Raw genomic sequence first — 21,539 nt, forward strand, 5'->3', positions numbered from 1 at the left:
CGTTTGAGCTTCTGCAAGAACCAATGAGGTTCATTCTTGTGTTACGCAGCACGTTTGAGCTTCCTCAAGAACCAATGAGGTTCATTCTTGTGTTACGCAGCAAGTTTGAGCTTCTGCAAGAACCAATGAGGTTCATTCTTGTGTTACGGAGCACGTTTGAGCTTCCTCAAGAACCAGTGAGGTTCATTCTTGTGTTACGCAGCACGTTTGAGCTTCTGCAAGAACCAATGAGGTTCATTCTTGTGTTACGCAGCACGTTTGAGCTTCCTCAAGAACCAATGAGGTTCATTCTTGTGTTACGCAGCACGTTTGAGCTTCCTCAAGAACCAATGAGGTTCATTCTTGTGTTACGCATCACGTTTGAGCTTCTGCAAGAACCAATGAGGTTCATTCTCGTGTTACACGGCACATTTGAGCTTCCTCGAGAACCAATGAGGTTCATTCACGTGTTACGCAGCACGTTTGAGCTTACGCAAGAACCATTGAGGTTCATTCTTGTGTTATGCAGTGTGCGTTTGAGCTTCTGCAAGAACCATTGAGGTTTGTTCTCGCGCATCAAGCAGGTTCGGTTTGTATTTACTGATCAAAGTTTATATGTGAATAAAGCCTAATTTAAATCTGTTCATCATATAAAGCGATCGAGATTCTTCAGAAAATTTGGACTAAACCGCTCAATTCATATGGATTAGATTTACGATCTCTTTATTGACTTTTTGAAGTGTCAAAGTGGAAGTTGCGTAGCTGTCAACAGAGGGATTGAAAGCTCTCAGATTTGATCAAAAAGATCTTCATTTGTGTTCCAAAGATGAATGTAGGTCTTGTGGGTTTGAAACGACTTGATGGTAAGTAATTAGTGACAGAATTTTAATTTTAGGGTAAACTAAACCTTTAACCATAACCACAAAACAGTGTTTGATTTGTTTCTGTCTATGCAAATTAACTAAATTCACAAAGCACAATGGTACTATGTTTTTTTTTTTTATATATATATATATATATGCTTTTATGGGGGGGCATGTACCATGTATTGACCATGTACCATGGAAGTAAAATGGTATTCTTAAAATACCATCAAGTACTGAATATGGTAATTATGAGGTACCATGATATCACTCTCTGATACCATAGCTCTGCCTCAGTACTTCATTGTAAACGTCCCCAACAAAAGAGCACAGCCCTGCCTTTCTGCAGAAATTTCAAATAAATATAAATATGATGTTTGATGGATGATAGTGGCCTCTGCAGATGAAAGTTAACTAGTTCTATGGATGGCTTGACATTACAAACTTACTGTTTATGCTTGCTAAAACTAACAAATCCACCGCAGCAGGGAGAACACAGAGAAACACATGTGCAGGGATTTGTTAGAACCATAGATATGACATCTGTTGAACTGCTAACAAATAATGAATCGTCAACAAACAATTAAATCCAGGTTCATGACTGACTAAATAAAAGTAGAACAGAAAAAAATTAAGAACAGTGTTGTGTTCCCCTAAGATATCTTTCAGGCCCTAAAGATATATTGTGAATAATTTAACATCAACAAAATACACTTTTATCTGGTTTCCATGGAAACAGCCCTAGCAATAAATTATACCTGCTCTCAGCTTGAGTGAACCTGCATACAACCACCCAGTTTCAAACAGATTTGCTGTAAGAGAAGTGTGCTCACTATGGAAGCATGTTTTCCTCCCAGAGTAAAAAATAAAACAAGTAACTTTTTTATAGATTTAAAATATAAAATGTCACATAAAATGTTATGATAGAAAAAAAAAAGAAGACAATTACGAGATATAAACTCAAAACTGAGAAATTAAGTTGCAATTATAAGAAATAAAGTTACAATTATGTGATATGGAGTCACAATTGAGATATACATTTGTAATTGTAGGATATGTTACAATTATGAGATGTAAAGTGTAATTGTGGGATATGAAGACCAACTGAGATGTACTGTACATTTGTAATTTGGAGTGTATATGAATATAAAGTTGCAATTATGGTGATACTTTATGAAGTCACATTTATGAATGTGAAGTTGCATTATTGTGATAAAGTTGTAAATGTGATATAAAGTCACAAGTATGAAATATGAAGAAGCAATTCTGAAATAAAGTCATAATTATTGGATATGAAGTTGCAACTGGAATATGAAGTTGCAATTGTGATACAAAGTCACGTTTGTGAAATGTGAAGTCACATTTGTGAGAAATATAGTCAAAAATGTGATATAGAAAGTCACAACTGATATGAATATGAAGGCGTAGTTGCTGTATATGAAATTGTAATTAGGACTGAGTTATAATGATTATAATTGTGTGATATGAAGTCACAGTTGTTAGAAATAAAGTAGAATTTGTAAAATATGAAGCTGCAATAGAAATGTGAAGTTACAATTGTGTAATATGCAATTGCAATTATGAAAATAAAGTTGTGAGATTTAAATTTGCAATTGTGAGAAATAAAGCGAAAATGTGATATAAAAATTCACAAATGATATAAATATGAAGTCATAATTGCTTTATATGAAATATAATCACATTTTTTAGATGTGAAGTGAAAATTCAGAGAAAAAGAGGCGGAAATGTGATATAGAAAGTCACAATTGATATTCAGAATTGCTGTTTATGAAAGGGAAATTGAGTTATAAAGTCACAATTGTGGAGATATGAAATTGGAATTTTGATATAGAAAGTCTCAATTGTGTGATATGAAGTTGCATTTGTGAGACGGGAAGTCGCAATTGATGTATTAAATAGAAATTGAGTTATAAATTCGCACTTGTGGAGATATGAATTTGGAATTTTTAAATGGAAAGTCTCAATTGTTGTATATGAAGTTCCATTTGTGAGATGTGAAGTTGCATTTGTGAAAAATAATGTTGAAAATGTGATATAGAAAGCCACAAATCATAAGAATATAAAGTCATAATTACGGTATATGAAATAGCAATTTTGAAAGTCTCAATTGTGGGATGTGAAGGTGCAATAGATGTATGAAGTCATTTGTGTACTATGAAGTTGCAATTATGAAAATAAAGTTGAAATGAAAATATGAAGTGCCAATTTCCTTTTTATTTTTTAATCTGCGGTGGAAACATTCTTCCATAACTCAGTGTTCTTCCAGAGAGCATGAAAAACTGGCTAAATTGTGCACATGGCAAACGACAACTGAAAAAGCACTAAAAATATAATCAAATATATAAACTAGGATAAGACATATTACCAGAAACATACTAAATAAATACTACATGGAGCAGTAAGTCATTTATTCAGCTTACCATCAAATGGAATATCCAGGGCATTAGTTTGATACCTGCAGCTCATATTAAGGCAAGCGCCCAAAAGGAGGAGGACTTTCCGTAATAACCGCATGACTGCCACAGCCTCGGAGGTGAGCAGAGGACGACAGGGAATGCTGCAGTTTGCCAGGAGTCAGTGCATCTCACTCCAACACAGGCTGGGGTCTTCCTACCTGCACAAAACACAAAACAGTTCTTACTGGCACCCAGACTTCAACTCCAAACAAGAAATCACTGCCACACACACGCACACTCACGAGTGAATAAACAATACACAGGCTTCCGAACAGCCATACGCTCACGGTCGACCCACAACATGACATATAAAAACAACCCTGTCACCTGCGCAGACACAAAGACGTATTCTGCATGTCTCCTGCTGAGTAACTTGCGTCAATGTCTATCCCAACTTGTATTTACTTGAAATGCATCTGTGAGAGGAATCTCCATATTAAAGCTCTCTATCTCTTGAGTCCCCGGAGACATGAATTGTATTTCTGTAAATTGTTTGTCGGTGTATGTGTGACAGGCACATTTTTTTCCCCTCTTCCCCTTCTTAACGCTGAATATGGAGAATTAAAGCTTAAAAAAATAAAATAAACGGAGCCCTCCTGCAGTTATGGTAATGCACAGCAGCTGTTCCTGAAATTATTCTGAATTATGAATTCATGGCACTTTAACAGTGACAGATTTTGATTAGCTGGATGCAGTAGAGAGAGCAGAACCACACGGCTTGTAAATCACAAAGCTTGCAGATGTGCCTAATATGCATCTAGAAATACGCTGCTTTGTTATAACTAAGTGGATGAACTTTGAGTTAAATGTCATGTATTCTGCCATTAAAGTCATTCTTGCGCTGTCTCTTGTGATGTCATGTGTGGTAAGGGATCAGTAGTTGCTTTAACCTTTTGGAATCTGGCGCCAGCAAGACATCTGGCCAGAGACAAATGGAGTTCATGCCAATTTTCTCTTCAGATTCATAACAGTGCTGCAATAAAATGCCGCAGTTGATCGGAGAAACTCTAATGGAGTTCACCATCCATGATGTACTGGGAATCAGCTATGTACTTTAAAATCTGCAATACAATTACAGTGTATCACGGAGACCATTTGCAGTTATTCATGGTGCCTGTTGGTCTACAACACCTAAAAGCAGGGTCAGACAGAGGGTCATCTCCCATTCCCTTTAAAAGCCAGTTGTGCTTGTATCATGGCGGAATCGATATTTACATGGCGGAATTTTGTGAGCGGAAAGACCGTGCGCTTCTGCAGAGAGGAGAACTTTTTTTATATTTGGCAGGATACATTTTAATATTTGGCATATTTGTGTGATGCTGCGCATCCATGTGTGTGTAATAAGCAGAGTGTACGCACGTTGTGCACCCGCCTATTACTAACGTGCCCTTTAAATAACACAAAAAATACTGCGCTATTTAGTGATGCACCGATCATGATTTTACATGGCCGATTCCGATACCGATTTTTTTTAAGAAAACTGTCCGATTCCGATACCGATTTCCGATTTTTTTACACAATAAAAGAATGAAAATATACATGAACAAGATGTTTATTTGGTATTTAACAGGCTAAATTGGCTTTTGGCTAATGAAAACAAGTCCTCAATCTGAAATTAACAGGAAATTTAATTGGAAATTAAAAGGCTGAAAGGTGAAATTAAAGGCATCAACTGCATATTCTGCAATCCAAACAAAGATGTTACTTAAATCAGCATTTGTTTTTAAATTCAGTGTAAAGAAAAAAAGTCTTTACCAGTGAAATTAAATAAAACCAAAGTATATAATTGTTCCAAAATGTTAAATCAAATAATGTTTAGTGCAACGAAAAAAAACTAAGATGCTACAGCAGGTGCTTTTTAAATCAAATTAAGTCAATGTAATTTTAAGGTAAAATAAAAGGTAACACTTTAGAATAATGGTCGTTAGTTAACATTAGTTAATGTATTAACTAACATGAACTAACCATGAGCAGTACATTTGTTACTGTATTTGTTCATCTTTGTTAACGTTAGTTAATATAAACATCACAGTGCATTAACTAATGTTAACAAGATTTTAATAATGCATTAGTAAATGTTGAAATTAACATTAACAAAGATTAATAAACGCTTTATAAGTGCAGTTCATTATTAGTTAATGTTAACTAATGTAGTTAACTAATATTAACTAATGACCATTATTCTAAAGTGTTACCAAATAAAAATGATCATCCTATAGGCTACAGAACTGATAGTATTTCATTTCAAAAGTGCATATATGTTCTTCTTTAGGCTCCAAAAAGAAGTATTTCGGCTTTTTCACAAGTTAGTTTGTTTCGTTCTCATTCGATCACGTGAGAAGCTGAGCTGAACAAACGCTCACTATCTGCTCGTGCAGGGCGCGGAGAGGTAAGCTCGCGCAACTTCAGCACGCGCAGGAAAGCGGCTCTTCATTCCCTTCAGCGTATCTCGTCTCTTCCCTCAGTTCTCCAGTTTCCGTTGTAACACACAAGTGACATGTTTGCGAATGATTGCAATATAGGCGTATGTGCACGCGGGCGCACTTCCGGAAAAATTGGCAGAAAAATACAAAGAAAACCGGTGAAAAACCGTTTTTGGCCGGTCAACCGGTGCATCCCTAGCGCTATTAACTTTAGAACAGGTTTTGGTTGGTCAATGGCACAATCGTTTTCAGTTGCCTCAAAATAGCTACACCCCAACAATGCGCCTAAACACACCTCGTTTTCAGACCAGCCTGCCATGGGCGAACAGATGGGCGTGAGCATTTGCTAATCAAAACAACATGGCGCTGGACGTGAAAATTATAACTGCGTCAAACTGAAACTAGCTAAAAACACTTGCGTTGCACCTGGCGTCGCATTGTGCCGGGTGTTTGATAGGGCCAAGAATCTGCAGACTTTTTTGTTTATTAGAAAAATCAGTGGGATTCTGGAAAATGGATTTAAAAAATGAAATATGTTAAATGGAGCTGAGATTTGGCTGCCCACCCCTATTGTCAAAGTGCCCCTATTGTGCTTTTTTGAATATTAAATTTCATGCAGTGTCTAATATAGCTGATTGTGAATGTAAAATGCCTGCAATGTTTTAAAGTTCAAAGTGCACAACAAATACAGGTATTGACTCGATTCTGAACTGCCAAAACGAGTCGTCATTAATTCCAGTCTCACTTCCTGTTACATACTGTACCTACATAACAATGTAACACATTTGCATAATGCCAGCCTATGGTCTTCATTGGCTGCCCGTGAACAACGTCTACTTTGACCCGCGGTCAAACACTTGTAGCTGAGGCCTGGAAGAGTTTGTTTCGTTTGACATGCGCTGTAAGCAGTAGACCAATCACAATATTACAATATACAGGGCTGTCTGACCAATTAGAGCAGAGTAGGCTCACGGAAAGGAGGGGTTTAGAGAGACTGAATCTTCGAACAAACCGTTTTCATACTCTTAGAAATGAGGTGATGCTGCAATGTATATTATGAGAACATTCAAGTGTTTTTTTTTTTTACCTTTGACGCATGCAACTCTATTGTAAAAAACAGAATTAGGAACCTTTAAAATAGAATAAAAGGGGCAATCTAAAAAACATAATGCACAGGGGATGTGTGATGAATGATGAATAACAGGCTTATCAGTAGCAGATTATGTACAAAAAAAGTAACCCCAAAAAAAAAAGATTAATCAAGATTTGTATGCAACCATGCAGGGCAACAGATGTGTGATGAATGGCAAATAATGTGCATACCAGTAGCAGATTACGTACAAAAAATGAGATATGTGATTAATCATAAATTATTTTATTCTACTGACAAATAAAGCATACAAATAGAGTGTCAGCTTAATACAAATTTTATATTTCTCATACATTATATGTTCATTTAATATTGTAAAATAATGTATGTCAGCTGTGCACAATATTAAACATTCAAGTATTGTATATGAAACACTCTGTCCATTTATTGTGATACAGTGTATACATTACTGTGCCTATTATTTTGAGGCCCCCAAGGTACTTTGAGATAAAATCTCAATGGCTGTACATCTAAACAAATTTTACAACAGTGTCTCACTGATGCTCAAAAGCCGTTCTCATGTAGGCTGGACCCTGAGCTTATTAGGTCACTTCCTTTTTGACTTTAATTAGTTAAACACACAATAAAATGGATCAGTGCTTAACTATGAGAACAAAAGAGTATCAGGGAGGACGGAAGAGAAAGAGAGAACATAAAAAGGGAGGCCCAAAGCTCACAAAATACAACTTTATCAGTCATTTCCAGCCCTTCAAGAGTTCACAGAAAACCAGTGATGACTCTTTGTAACAATTTAAGGTAACTTATTCAGGCCTCTAATTAAAGTCAAAAGAGGGATTTGATTGGTGCAGGGCTGTGTGTTCTCTTTATTTCAGCTTTTGGGGCCAGTGGTGAGCGATAACTGCACTGCCCCTCCATTTTAACCCACCAGCTGCTTCAATCACCACCTTTTTTCAGCCAGACCCCTGAAGCCCAACCTCCCCTTAATCTTCTCCTCTGCTTAACAAATCCGATAGGAAACACAGAGGTCAAACACCAGTAAGCGGAGAAGTGATTGAATAATTGACCACTGTGTGAATGAGTCGATTCCCTTCATTCCTCAGTGGGGGCTCTTGTTTTCTGATGGGCTTGAACTCTGCTCCACATGCCTGCATTTCTTCATAATAGTATTAACTCTGCCAGGAAGCTTTTACGATTCAGTGCTGGTTATAGCGACCCCTGAGATGACCTCTGTGATGTCACTATAGAGGATGGGTTACTACACCCCTTGACTGTCATAATGAAAGGCTTGTGGCTACGGTCTGTCGAACTTGGATGTGTTTCTTGGACCCGACGACAATGCCTGAGGCTCTACCATTTGCCCTGAGACTGCTCACACAGATGGCGGCTAGCTTTGGTAGACAGATTAAAATCAAAAGGTAAAGAATTAAGCTAATTGGATTGTGATTTATTGGACGGTTTGGCATGTTACTGGTGGCATATGTTTACCTTCCTTATCCAATACAATGTCCTGGATTATTGCTACTGCACTAATTCCCTGAGCCCAAACAAGGCGTAAGCTATTCCTAGACTAAAATGCATGTTTGAGCTGTTTTAACTGAAAGCAACTTGCACTGACATATGTAAAAATATGCCAAAGCCATTGTTTTGTCTCAAGATGTACACCAGTAATGTTTTTATATGCCTTATAAAAACATTACTGGTGTACATCTTGAGACAAAAAAAAAAAAAAAACTGGTACTGGCACATTTTAAGATATGTCTGTTTGTAAAAGCTACTTAAATACTCTAACTGAACTAAGGCCTAATCCTGGCTTAGTCTAAGCCCTGTCTGTGAAACCGGGCCTATTTGTACTAATATCATGAGTTCATGATATAAATTACAACGTAATCAGATCAGATTTTCAGGCACAGGAGTAATGAGAGTTTTTGAATGAATGAAAACTCCACCCTAATGTCATCAAAATGGTTCCAGGGCCCACCAGATATGCTATCAGCCATAAATGACCTGAGACGTCATTTAAAAAATCATATTCTGGAGGTTTCAATTGCTGGGGTCAAATTGACACCAGTGGGTAAACATGTTACCAGATTTGAGGGTAACAGGAGGGTTGACGAGCTTAAATACAAATATTTATCCTAAATACAAGTAAAACCTAGTAACACCATAATTTACATCACTATAATTAAAACAGCAGAATTTAACTTAAATATTCTGCTATAAAACAAGATCTGAAATGGTGCACTTGGACTTGGATTTGTGTTCATCTGTTCATTTACATGCACCATTTGAGTAAAACAATTCACTAGAATGAATCTTTTGACTTTACATCACAGCATTTGCCCTGTCCCAAATGGCACCCTAAACCCTTGCGGTCTTCCTACGAGTCCGCACTTTCATGACGAAACGCCGCTTTGACTGTCGGGAAGAAGTCTGCTGCAGAGTTCACATCAGTGTGGGCTTTGCAAAAGTGTGCATCAAGGGCGCATATTGACCGCAAAGGGGGCGCTCGCGACACTTTTCTGAGACCTAAAATGACAAATGATACACCCTACGGTCTCGCGGACTTAACGGACAGGTGCACACGGCAGTTGCTCGAAAGTGCATATGAAGGGTGCCATTTGAGACAGGACCATATAAGAGAGAGAGTTCTTTATAATGAACCAATTCCCTAGAATGAATCAGACTTTCGAATGCAACATGTGAGAAGAGTCATTTTTAGTTTGTTTTTTAGTAGTCTTCCCATGGCAACGTGTAAGAAAGAGAGAGTCACTTAGAATGAATCAAATGACTGCAACATATTGTATGTGTGAGAGAGACTTGTTTGGTATGAACAGATTCACTAGAATAAATCCATATTTTCCATAGCAACATTTTTGACAGAGTGAGTCATTTAGTATGAAACATACTGAGTGTATATATCTTATAAGAGTGATTTAGTGGAAATGGATGGACTTGAATGAATCAAACTTTCCAACGCTACATATGAAAGATGCTACACGACAACTCATTGGAAAAAATATTGGAAAAGCAGCACTTTTGTATTTTTCAAACAATGTAACTCTTACACTACTGAAAAATACAGCTAAGTTAGTTGCTTTGGTACTTCGCTTAAACACTCTCTAGCATTGTATATCACAAAGCATACTGAGGCTCATAAAAGAGTCTTAAACTAGATGGCCTAAAGGCCTGTAAAAGAGCATTTCATTCATATTTTTTTTTAAATCTTGCAGTTATAAATGGATCAACAAGGGTCAGATCAACCAACTCCATTCACTCGTAAGTGGATTTTGTAAGGAAGTGTCAGGAAGACAACGTAGCAACCAAGGGCAGCTCCGCTAAACATTTCAATCTGCAACATTCAAACAAAGCTCATCCCCATACAGCCGAAATACCCTGTAAACACTGAAGTGGGACTTTCTTAACAGCTACAGCCTGTTCTTAATCTCCACATCTCAGTCTAATGATACTGGCAAGGGGTAAAAGCTGCCCAGCGTGGGAAGGTCCGTGTGAACTTTGACCTGGCACTGCCTGGCCAAAGTGGTCTAGAGCAAGAGCCAGAGAAGGAGGAGAAGGTAGAATTTGGGCCGAGAGAAATCAAGAGCAAGCTTTTCTCCCCAATTGACTGATGGCGTCCTGCCCCTCTCGCACTCGCCTCGCCCACCGTGAAGACTCATTTAGCATGGCGGATAAGTGTAAATCAGGACAGTGGAAAAATAGGAAGCAAACTGGCAGTAGAAGGGAGGCATGGTGTGAGTACTTGGCTGGTCAACCCTGCGAGGAAAAACAATCACGTCTATACCCAGTGTTGTGCGTGAACGAGTTCAAAAGAACGCGTTCATTGAACACGCTCATTTTTTCGTGAACGTTGAACTGAACGCAACACATTTTTTAATAAAGAACTTGAACGTGAATTAGTTCACATTATGTGTCATGAACGGCAGACATCACTGTAAATGAACGTTGGAATTTGTTTTCCATTGAAAACTGAGTGACATCTGTTTTCTCTTTTGAAACGTAACGAGAGAAAGTTCCTCCCTCCTGTATTCTCGCTGGTGCCGCTTAAATCATGTATCACCAGACAGAAATGGTTTTGACATTGTGTGCGCAATGCATTGCGGGCAACGTAGTGTCCGGCTGAGAATAGTTGAATAGCATACTGGCTTCCGCACAACGTTACCCGTGATGAATTGCAGCAGAGCGGGGTAGGCATAGCAACGCTGCGTAGCAGGCAACGACGAGAGCGCGGAGGGCTAGAGGAGCGAGAGAGAGAGAGAGAGAGAGAGAGAGAGAGAGAGAGAGAGAGAGAGAGAGAGAGAGAGAGAGAGAGAGAGAGAGAGAGAGAGAGAGAGAGAGAGAGAGAGAGAGAGAGAGAGAGAGAGAGAGAGAGAGAGAGAGAGAGAGAGAGAGAGAGAGAGAGAGAGAGAGACAGACCAAAGACGAGAGTGAGAGAAAGCGCTGCAATTTAAAAAAAAATGGCTAGTGGAAGTTTTTTGTGCCTTTGAGTTTTGCCTTCATTACCTTCATTCAAGAGTTTTGCTCATTTCATACACACACATATGTATATATAATATCATATATATCAAATAATATATACATATTTCATATTATATATTCTTTTTTTAATTAAATGCTGGTAGATTTCATTGCACTAAGTATAGAACTGGTCTACCTTGTCTGTACTGCTGCAAGTTTCATCACCTGGTAAGAAACCCACAATTGCAGTGTCATGAGCAAATGTCTACAATGAGCAGCTTCAAGGAACGTATAGTGATTTCTAGCTCGTAGTGTGAAAAAAAGTATTTATTTGAAATCTCACGAAAAAAGTAAAATGAACTGAACTTTGAACTAGTTCAGAATTAAAATTGTGAACTTTGAACGTGAACTGTTCACTTTGAGCATGTATGAACTGAACTTGAACTAGTTCAGAAAAGCTGTGAACTGGCACAACACTGTCTATACCTCACACAACAGAATCAGTCAACGCCAAAACATCACTATTTGCTTGAGTATTATTGACCGTATTAAATAAATAACCAAACCAGAATACTTTTAATGCTCACATGTAGGGAGACACAATTTATCTGTGCAATATTGGTTAATAACCAATATCAGTGTTTTTTTTTAAAGGAACAATATTTAATTTTCACTGCTAGAGTTCACTTATTCAAAACAAAGGCTGATGGTGCCTTGATTTCACCGAGTTGTTGTCTTTACCTCTACAGTCGGTGCCATTAAATAAAATTTGTATTTAATTTCTTTTTTAAATGTTTCACTATCGATATTGAATATTTAGTAGGGATGGGTAAAAAATATTGACTTCTCGATTTTAATCAATTCTCATTTTTACAAACCAATATTGATTCTTAAATCCCAAGAATCAATTAGTCATCCTGTTACCAGTTTATGAATGAACGCCAAATAAGCGCAAAAATCGCAATAATATTTGTGTTTTGTTACTTTTAAAATGAAACAAAGTATCAGATTTCAAATGACATCCATTTTATTACGGGGAAAAAAATACAGTTTTGGCGCCTTTTAATGTGGTGTGACAGATCGCAGTAGCGCTGCGGCAGCGTGCAGCTCACATGAACTAATCATCTCCTCCACTTTAATACCAGTTACAGTGCGAAATAAACATGAATGAACATCTGAAGGTATGTTAAAAGATATATTACAACTTTCCAAAATCCCTATCATGTCTCATGTAATCTCCCAGTGTTTCAACCGCGGAAAGACGTCAATAAAACCCTTGTAAACAATGTCACGTAAGGTAATATTTACCTCATAAAAACCATTCAGTGAAAATGAACCCTAGAAATGAGCATTTTGATAAATGTATGCACCACATTAACTTAAATATTCATTATAATGTTTAATGTTCTTCAATATTAATGCATTTCGAATATATCTGTCAAGTTTTTATGACTGCCACCATTTAAATGTTTATATTTCAAAAACAAATTGGAGGAGAAATATGATAATGTTAGTATTGTAAATAAGTTAGTATTATAACTTTATAATGATAAAAAAACATAATTGAGTGTAATTTGTTTATATTTAAATCAGTTAATTTTAACATTCAATATTACATTAATGTAGTACAAACTGACACCCATGTATGGTTTACAGCATTAGTTGAGATATTTTTTTTCCTTAAGAAAATGTGTCTTGTACTGTATCTGATATATATCCACAATAATTGACAACGAATCGAATCGAAATTTGAATCGAATCGAAAGCTTGTGAATGGAAATCGAATCGAATCGTGAAATTTGCGTCAATACCCAGCCCTAATATTTAGCACAAATATTGTATATTTAATAGTTTGGACCATTTTCAGAATTTAATAATAGAACATATTGTATTGATAAAAAAAGCGCTTTCACTTTAAAGAGATGTTGGTCCAAACCCACATGACTTCAGCGAAACACAAAAGATATTTTTAAGAAATTTGACGTTTGATGATTGACTTTCAGTAGATTTTTAGAACATATCTTTTGTGTTCCATGTGGAAGCTTGTTTCCTGACTTTATTTTATGTTTTTATATCAAGTTTATATCAAGCAAATATGATAAAAAAGTCAGAATTGTGAGATGTGAACTAAAAGTCGCAATTACCTTTTTTATTTTTTATTCAGTGGTGCAAACAAGCTTCCATAGTTCCGATATGAAGGTGAGTAAATGAGGTCTCCCTTTAAGAGTGCATGTTGGCGATCTTAATAACTGGCAAGGAAAGAGTGAATGCTAGCAAAGCTACCTGTTTACAGTAAATCCACTTCAGATGGTTTCAATACCACAGCACTGTCAATAAGTAGACGGATATCTGCTATTCAGCGCACGCTCAGCATTTAAGTGCCTTTTAGTATAAAAACTTACTGTTCACACTGTGCAGGCCACTAATGGGATTAGCTCCATCCCTGTCTTGTCAAACTGGATTAATATATTCTGCTGCCTGAAGAGTCTTGACGGCAGTGTATCCTTCTCAAACCTTTGGATAAAACCCAGAGATTCTGATGTAATCTCTTCCGCACAGTTAAGAAATTGGTGAGATTATAGCACTAAAGAGCAATTAGCAAATTCTCCTCATTTTGTGCTCTAATTAGAGTGTTTCATCCATTTAGTCACTCTAATCTCTTGTTTAGCTTGATTACAGTGTGAACAAAAAGAGAAAATGTTTAAAGTTGTTACATTTAGGCTACATATTTTCAGCGGCAACAGCATATTAAAGGAAATAGGATATTACATACTCACATTACATACAAACACAATTCCTGTGATTTTCTTGATCCATCAAAAATCATTCTAATATGATGATCTGGTGCTCAAGAAAAATTTATTATTATTACTTTTTGCTGCTTAATATTTTTGAGGAAACAGCGATGCACTACCATTCAAAAGTTCGAAGTAAGATTAAATTTATAAAATAGATTAATAATACTTATATTCAGCAAGGATACATTAAATTGCTCAAAAGTGACAGTAAAGACATGTATAATTGTACAACTTACAAAATATTTATATTTCTAATAACTGTTCTATTGAACTCTCTATTTATCAAAGAATCTTGAAAAAAATGTATTGCGGTTTTCACAAAAATAATAGCTTTTAACACTTAGATTAATAAGAAATATTAAAAATAACTATACACATCAAGAGACAATAGAAAAATTAGTTATGGCTCAGACGTTGCTCTTATTGAGTCTCTTTGGCACTGACAGAAAAAAAAAAGTGAGTTGATCGCGCAAAGATAATTTATGTCTCAGCTTTGTCTCAGATGTTTCTCCTCATCTATTGATACGAATTGTTTACATATAGTTACATATATATGGCTTTTAATATGATAAATCAATCTTGGAAGAATGTGATAAATATGTGACTTTCTATTCCAGATGAGCTGATGAGAACAGTGTGAGACATTGTTGAGATCTCTCAGATACAGTATATGACATATAAGACAAATGGTGTCTTTTTCTTATGATAAAAAACCAAGCAGCAAACTAACGAAAAATCTAATTTTCTCAACATTTAATCTCATGAATCTCTTAGAGAAACAAATATATTAAAGTGTCATTTGTGATTTGTCTTTCTTTATAAGCACCCATCTGTCTTTATCTTACTACAATACAAATATCCATTAATCTTAAACCATCAGCAAATTGAGAACTTGACTGTTCGAGTCCTTTATGATGGTTACTACAAGTCACAACGCTGTAACATGCCGTTAAACTGTTAAAATCAGCATAAATAATGCATAAATAACAACCTCAACAGCCATCAGCTACACAACATATCTATAATTAAAACTTCCGTTCGGGGAAAGCAGAGACAATTAAATGAGATTAAGAAGTTGAAGCGATATTAAATAATAAATATGGCTAACTGAGATTTGACTCCTCTTTAGTCCGTTTTACACATGCATGCCAGAGACTGAACGGTTCAATTACCAGCCCATCAATAATACAGCAGCCTGAACAAAGCATCGAGGCTGGGATGGGATGGGACAGGGGAACAAGCAACGAATTTAGGGATGTTTTGAGGGAGAAAGCAAGCATTTGGGCAAGAATAGAAAAGATGTGGGCAGGTGGAAGACAGCTGGAATAAGATAGTGGGAAGCAGAAGTCATAAACCGTCTCTGTCGTTGACAGGGGATGGGAGAGGGATGTGGGAGTGAATGAAGGAGACAAAATGTAGATGGATGGGGGCGAGGGATGGCGTGGGCGTGGATCAAGAACTTGCCGCACGGAGAAGTGGAGAGATTGTTTTTTGATGGAGTGAGAGAGCGGATGAGCAAAACGTAGAATGACGTGCAGGCGTATTGACTGAGACGTACAGATGGATTATGAAGCAGCGAGAGAGGAAGAAGAGTGAAAAAAGATGAGAAAAGAGAGCGAGAGAACTGTAATCAATGAAAAGAGCTCCTAACCTTAAGTCCCCATTGGAGAGATGGCAAATGACCTTGTGACCCTCGTGAACTGCTCTGACAGAGATTAACGTGTCCCCGGTCAACAGTGCAATTTATTTTAAAAGTGCCAAACCCAGAACAGTTCCTGATCATCAACCTGTTACATGCTTTTCTTGGATTTTATGGAGTGGGTTCCCTAGTGGAAAAGGTCTCACTTCCTCTCATAAATGTTCTTGTCGTGTAAAAATACACACCAGGTGAAAAAGCAAGGGACAGATGAGAGATGAAAACAATATCACCTATAACTCATGTCTGCTTTTCAGAATTAATGGCCTATATAATGTGTATCTGTATAATTAATGCTGTTTAACTTTTCTAATAAGTTGACATCTACTGGATCTGAACAAATCAGTGTTTTTAAGCAAATCGGACTGTTTCTCTGCCTTTAAAGATAATAACATAAGCAAATAGAGTTCAAATGTGAGTTATGAAGGATAATTACATTGGTTGGCCCCACCAAACGAACACTAAACAAGAGTCACTGGATTTCGTTTGTGAATGAACTGAATGAAGGATCTGCAGGGCGTTGTTCGTTCAAGTCAGAGTGTGAGTCAATTTTGAAGGTACATTTTACACCGAATGTTGACTTGAATGATAATGATAAACACAATGAAATGGCCTAAGCACATTATATTATTGAAAGTTTATTTAAGGCGAGACACTACAGGGTAATAGGGATTTTTTTTTTTTTATTACAAGATATCACTGTGGAACTTAAATATATGCTCATTTGCATACATTTCCAAAAACAAAATCTGGAAATTGGAAAGGACTAGGTTTAAAATGTTTGGTTCTATTTGTTGACATATTAGATGAGAGAGCTTTTACGGGGGGGGGGATTCTGGATATCTTATTTTGTGCTTTAGTAAATTAGATAATACTGACAATAGCCTTAAAAAATTAATTTTCGCCATGTTTTTTGGAGTAAAAGGACTTATAACTCAGGATATGCATTTGGTTTGTTTTGGTTGATTCATTCATTTGAATAAGCCAATTAAGTAAATCATTCATTGACTCACTGATAACACTCAAAAGGCTCGTGACCACTTTTCACAACTTACTGGCATAATGATTTAGCCTGTAGAATTAATGAACGAATATTCATATTCAGGGTTTGAAATGAACACCCAGAGCCGGCCCAAGGCATAAGCGAACTAAGCGGCTGCTTAAGGCCCCCTTGGCCACCAGGGGGCCCCCAAGAGAACATTAAATTACTTTTTGCTGTATGTAATTTTGATGATTGAAATCGCGAAATGGCCTTAAACAATTAGGCTACTAAATAAACTGCAAAATGTTAAGTTTTCTAATATATGCATGGATTGATTCTGACAGCTCGCGGCGCCATCGGCCGGACGCTAATCGCTTGTTAGCCAGGGTTCAAAGTCCAAAGTGTGAGAAAACTCAGCGCTACAACGTAACGTTACTTGTCAGTTGCCCTGTAAACTTTTTATGAATGGATGGATTTGAGAATGCGCTATGGTTTAGTGCGAATGTCTGATGTGCTGCATGTCCTGGAGTAGCTACAGCATAGCTTCGTTTCTCAGTAAATGTTTTTCTTCAAGAGATATCGTCCCCTTGGAATTATAAATTGTGTAGCCTACATTTTGGAAGTTTTTATTTAGAAAATAAAAAGGGTTTTATACACAGTCGAATGGAATGCAAAAAAATCTCATTTTATTTTCGCCAAAATAAAAGCTCTGTTTGAAAGAAATCAACATTTGTTTTTCTTCTGCTCACCAAGGCTGCAATTATTTGATCAAAAAAATACTGTAAAAAAAGAAATATTGTGAAATATTATTATAATGTAAAACAGCTGTTTTCTATGTGAATAAAGTGTAATTTATTCCTGTGATCAAAGCTGAATTTATCATCATTACTCCAGTCTTCAGTGTCACATGACCCTTTAGAAATCATTCTAATATGATTATTTGATGCTCAAGAAACATTTATGATTATGAGTGTTGAAAACAGTTGTGTACAATGTAGGATTTTTTTTAAAGCTTTCTATTTCAGAGAAATGCTGTTCTTCTGAACCTTCTATTCATCAAAGAATCCTGGGGGAAACTGAGCATATTCAGCATAAGAGACTACTTAAAAACAAAAAAAGTACATATCCCAGTCTGAACTGCAGTACTGTAAGGCTTTGAATATTAACACCTGACCACCCTCGTGGGTTAGCTACTATTACAATTAAAAACCGTATAAGGGTAAAAACGTTGATACTGGGTGTGTGAATGATCAATAATTGACAATAGTCAATCGTATTGGTGGCACTGAGGGGCCCCCAAATAAAATTCTGCTTAGGGCCACATAAGGGCTTTGGCCGACCATGTGAACACCCGCCAACCCGCCAAATGCGGGTAAAAATCAACTGTGGCGGGTAACACTATCAAATTACTAGCCAATTTGGTAGCTTATTATGTTTACTCACTTTGCTGGGGAAGTTTGTGTAAGCCAAATCTGCACAGATTAAGCACAATACTCAATTTGTGAGTCATCATGATACAGCGTATTGCGCAGAATCTCCGCTGAGTGAGATGAGCTGAGAAGATATTTTGTTCCGTGTGTTGTTTGCTGTTCTTTGTACTATATTGATCTGTCCACCTAAAATACATATTTGGTGATGAGGATGAAAGAGAAAGGGAGGAGATGGCTGGATTACAGGATTTTGTTTGAATAAGAAATTAATGTATGAAATTCACATTTTATAATAAATAAATATATAGGCCTATATATGACGCGGTTAATCTGGTTTATTTCTCTTTTTCTTTTTTTCCCACTTTCTGGGAGTTCTGAATGGCTAGAAACATAATAATGTAGTAGCCAAATTGGCCGGTGAGTGACAAAGTTAATTTCAAACCCTGTTGATATTCAAAAGAGTTACTTGGATGAATCAAAGTCCTCACCACTACTCTCCTGGATCAGTTTCCCTCTGTCTGCCGCCACAAGTCTCTGTTCACACTGTAGTATTCGACTTACAAGTCATTTACGTCATTAACTCAAGTCCCACCGGCAACTCTTTACCGCTGTAAATAAGTAATGACTCAGGAGAAGGTACCAGCTTCACTGTTTTATTCATGTCCTTGCCTCTTTGGTTTTACAACCAAACCAAAAACATACAGATTTGCACTCGCTTCTCTCTGCTGTAAAATGGGTGAAAAAGAAGCAAAGGCTGTTGCACGCCAAAAGCAATTTCAATGGAAACAAGCTGTAATCAGAAATGCATTATACTCAATAGAGATTCAATTCCGCAAATTAGGCCGGATTGCATTTCTAACAACCAAACAAACTGAATGACGTATCGGATCCACACCAAAAGCTGTAAAATTCAAGTGCCCTAAAATGCAGCAGAATCCTGGTCAATACGTCACCATTTCAGCTATTTAAAAACAAGTTTGTGAATAACGCAATGTTCTAGAGACGTGTTGTTGCCCAAATGCAAAAAGCCTAATCTGAGAGCGCGAAAGGAACAAATTGTCCGTGCGGCTAAGGTCAGAGAAGACGGCTGTGAAGAATGAAAGAGATCGTTCAAAAGCTCTGCAATCAAAGACGAGCTGTCAAGAAGAGGGGGAGGGACCGAGGGAGAGAGAGAGAGCGTAAAAATGTCCCTACATGTGCCATTTCAAGTACATGTGAGAAAGACCTGGCTGAGTGAGAAATTCCCTTTTGTGTCGCTGCTTATATAATATTTTTTTTTCATTACCGTCTTTCTTTGAAGTCTTTGAGATGAGTGGAATTCTGCGTGCCCTGGACAGCGATCATATTAGGCCGTTATTCGTGTTGAGTGGCCTGAAGTAGAGGGAAATGGAAACAGGCACACCAGGGGGACAGGAGTGTTATTTTGTGGGAACTGACACAGCAAGAGCCCTGGCTACGTTCATTCAGATCTGACGGATGTTGGCAATCTCCCAGGATGAGACTTGGCTGTAGCCAGACAAGATAAATGGAACTTGTGCCCAAGATTATCTCCTTCCCCTGACAAATCTAAAGCTAATTTACTTTTTTCCTCTAGTAGGCAGAATATTTTATTCCTAAGGCAAAGAAATATCCAGTGTTTGTCATAGAGTAAATACTGCGCTAATTCCCCTCTGTATATCTTCCAAACAATAGCACACCTGTGTCCATTGACTTTTCTGGTTTGTAGAAAGTGATTCATACGAGCTACTAATTTAGAACATGTTACAACTTGTTCCTTAACATCTGGATAATCTTGTTTAAAATAAACTATTTGACAGTTCTGTCGGAAGAATCAAAACGTTCTGGATTTCGTCATTATTTCAGTGCTCGGATAAACCACTTGCCTTTTTTCTTACAAAACACGACACAAAGTTGTATGGGGATATTTCCAGAGCAATTTCTATTCAGACAAAACAAGTCAAAGACTGCAAATACAAAAAGGAGGCGCTTATTAAGATCCATAGAAAAATCCCAGTAAGTTACAGAGCAAATAAACAATTTCAGCATAATCTCTCATACCAAATAACAAAAAAGATAACAATAAAGTTGAACCCTTATATGTTCTATTGAGATTGAGTTGACTATTCTCAGAGAAACTAAGAATGTTTGTGTACAAATAATACTCATAATTGTTTATTAAAAGTATGAATTTAGAACATAACCACTTATTTCCCCCTTACATTCTTGAAATATGAAAATGTACTTAAATGAAACCCAATATGGAGATATTATTAAAGATTTAACCCTCTGTTGTGCCACAAAGTTGACATGGACTTTTCAGAAATGTAACATTGTTTCTATCGGAGGTGAAATTTGGGGTCAAAATGTCTTGCAGAAGCATTTGAAAAATCATTACATTTATTGAATTATTTATACACAGAATAGGGTCTCTCTAAGACCACAAACATAAGATGTTCGAAGAAAGTTATGCAATTAAAATGTAGTTTTTAATCAATCCATCCATCCATCCATCTTCTTCCGCTTATCCGGGGCCGGGTCGCGGGGGCAGCAGTCTAAGCAGAGATGCCCAGACTTCCCTCTCCCTAGACACTTCCTCTAGCTCTTCCGGGGGGACACCGAGGCGTTCCAAGGCCAGCCGGGAGACATAGTCCCTCCAGCGTGTCCTCGGTCTTCCCCGGGGCCTCCTCCCGGTTGGACATGCCCGAAACACCTTCCCGGGAAGGCGTTCAGGAGGCATCCGGAACAGATGCCCGAGCCACCTCAGCTGTCCCCTCTCGATGTGGAGGAGCAGCGGCTCTACTCCGAGTTCCTCCCGAGTGACTGAGCTTCTCACCCTATCTCTAAGGGAGCGCCCAGCCACCCTGCGGAGAAAGCTCATTTCGGCCGCCTGTATCCGGGATCTTGTCCTTTCGGTCATGACCCAAAGCTCATGACCATAGGTGAGAGTAGGAACGTAGATTGACCGGTAAATCGAGAGCTTCGCCTTACGGCTTAGCTCTTTCTTCACCACGACAGACCGGTACATCGACCGCATTACTGCAGAAGCTGCACCGATCCGTCTGTCAATCTCCCGTTCCATCCTCCCCTCACTCGTGAACAAGATCCCTAGATACTTAAACTCCTCCACTTGGGGCAGGAACTCTCCACCAACCTGGAGTGGGCAAGCCACCAAGTTTTTAATCAATTCTCAACTTATTTAGCCAATTCTCAACAAATCAATTGTAAAGTATATTTTCCCCCAAATAGTAACAGAACAGAACATGGGAGCCAAAACATTAATATGAGCGAAAATTAAAAACTGGAATCA

The 21,539-nt window shown here is 37.5% G+C and overlaps 1 protein-coding gene across 8 annotated transcripts in view; it reads right to left on the reverse strand.

Moving 5' to 3' along the window:
- The window catches only part of chl1b (cell adhesion molecule L1-like b), a 164,794-nt gene that overhangs the window by 60,027 nt on the left and 83,228 nt on the right, over positions 1-21,539 (reverse strand). For 4 of the 8 annotated variants that reach the window (XM_079841179.1, XM_079841175.1, XM_079841176.1 and 1 more), the window contains exons 2-3: positions 3,284-3,477; positions 1,292-1,309 (exon numbers count right to left, since the gene is read on the reverse strand). In XM_079841179.1, the coding sequence (XP_079697305.1) occupies positions 1,292-1,309; positions 3,284-3,377 (112 nt within the window). In that variant the 5' untranslated portion in view covers positions 3,378-3,477. The remainder of the gene's footprint in view (positions 1-1,291; positions 1,310-3,283; positions 3,478-21,539) is intronic. The other 4 variants (XM_079841181.1, XM_079841180.1, XM_079841182.1 and 1 more) reach the window with 1 other exon arrangement.

The sequence above is a fragment of the Gobio gobio genome (assembly GCF_949357685.1).
Source record: "Gobio gobio genome assembly, chromosome: 17".
NCBI lineage: Eukaryota > Metazoa > Chordata > Actinopteri > Cypriniformes > Gobionidae > Gobio > Gobio gobio.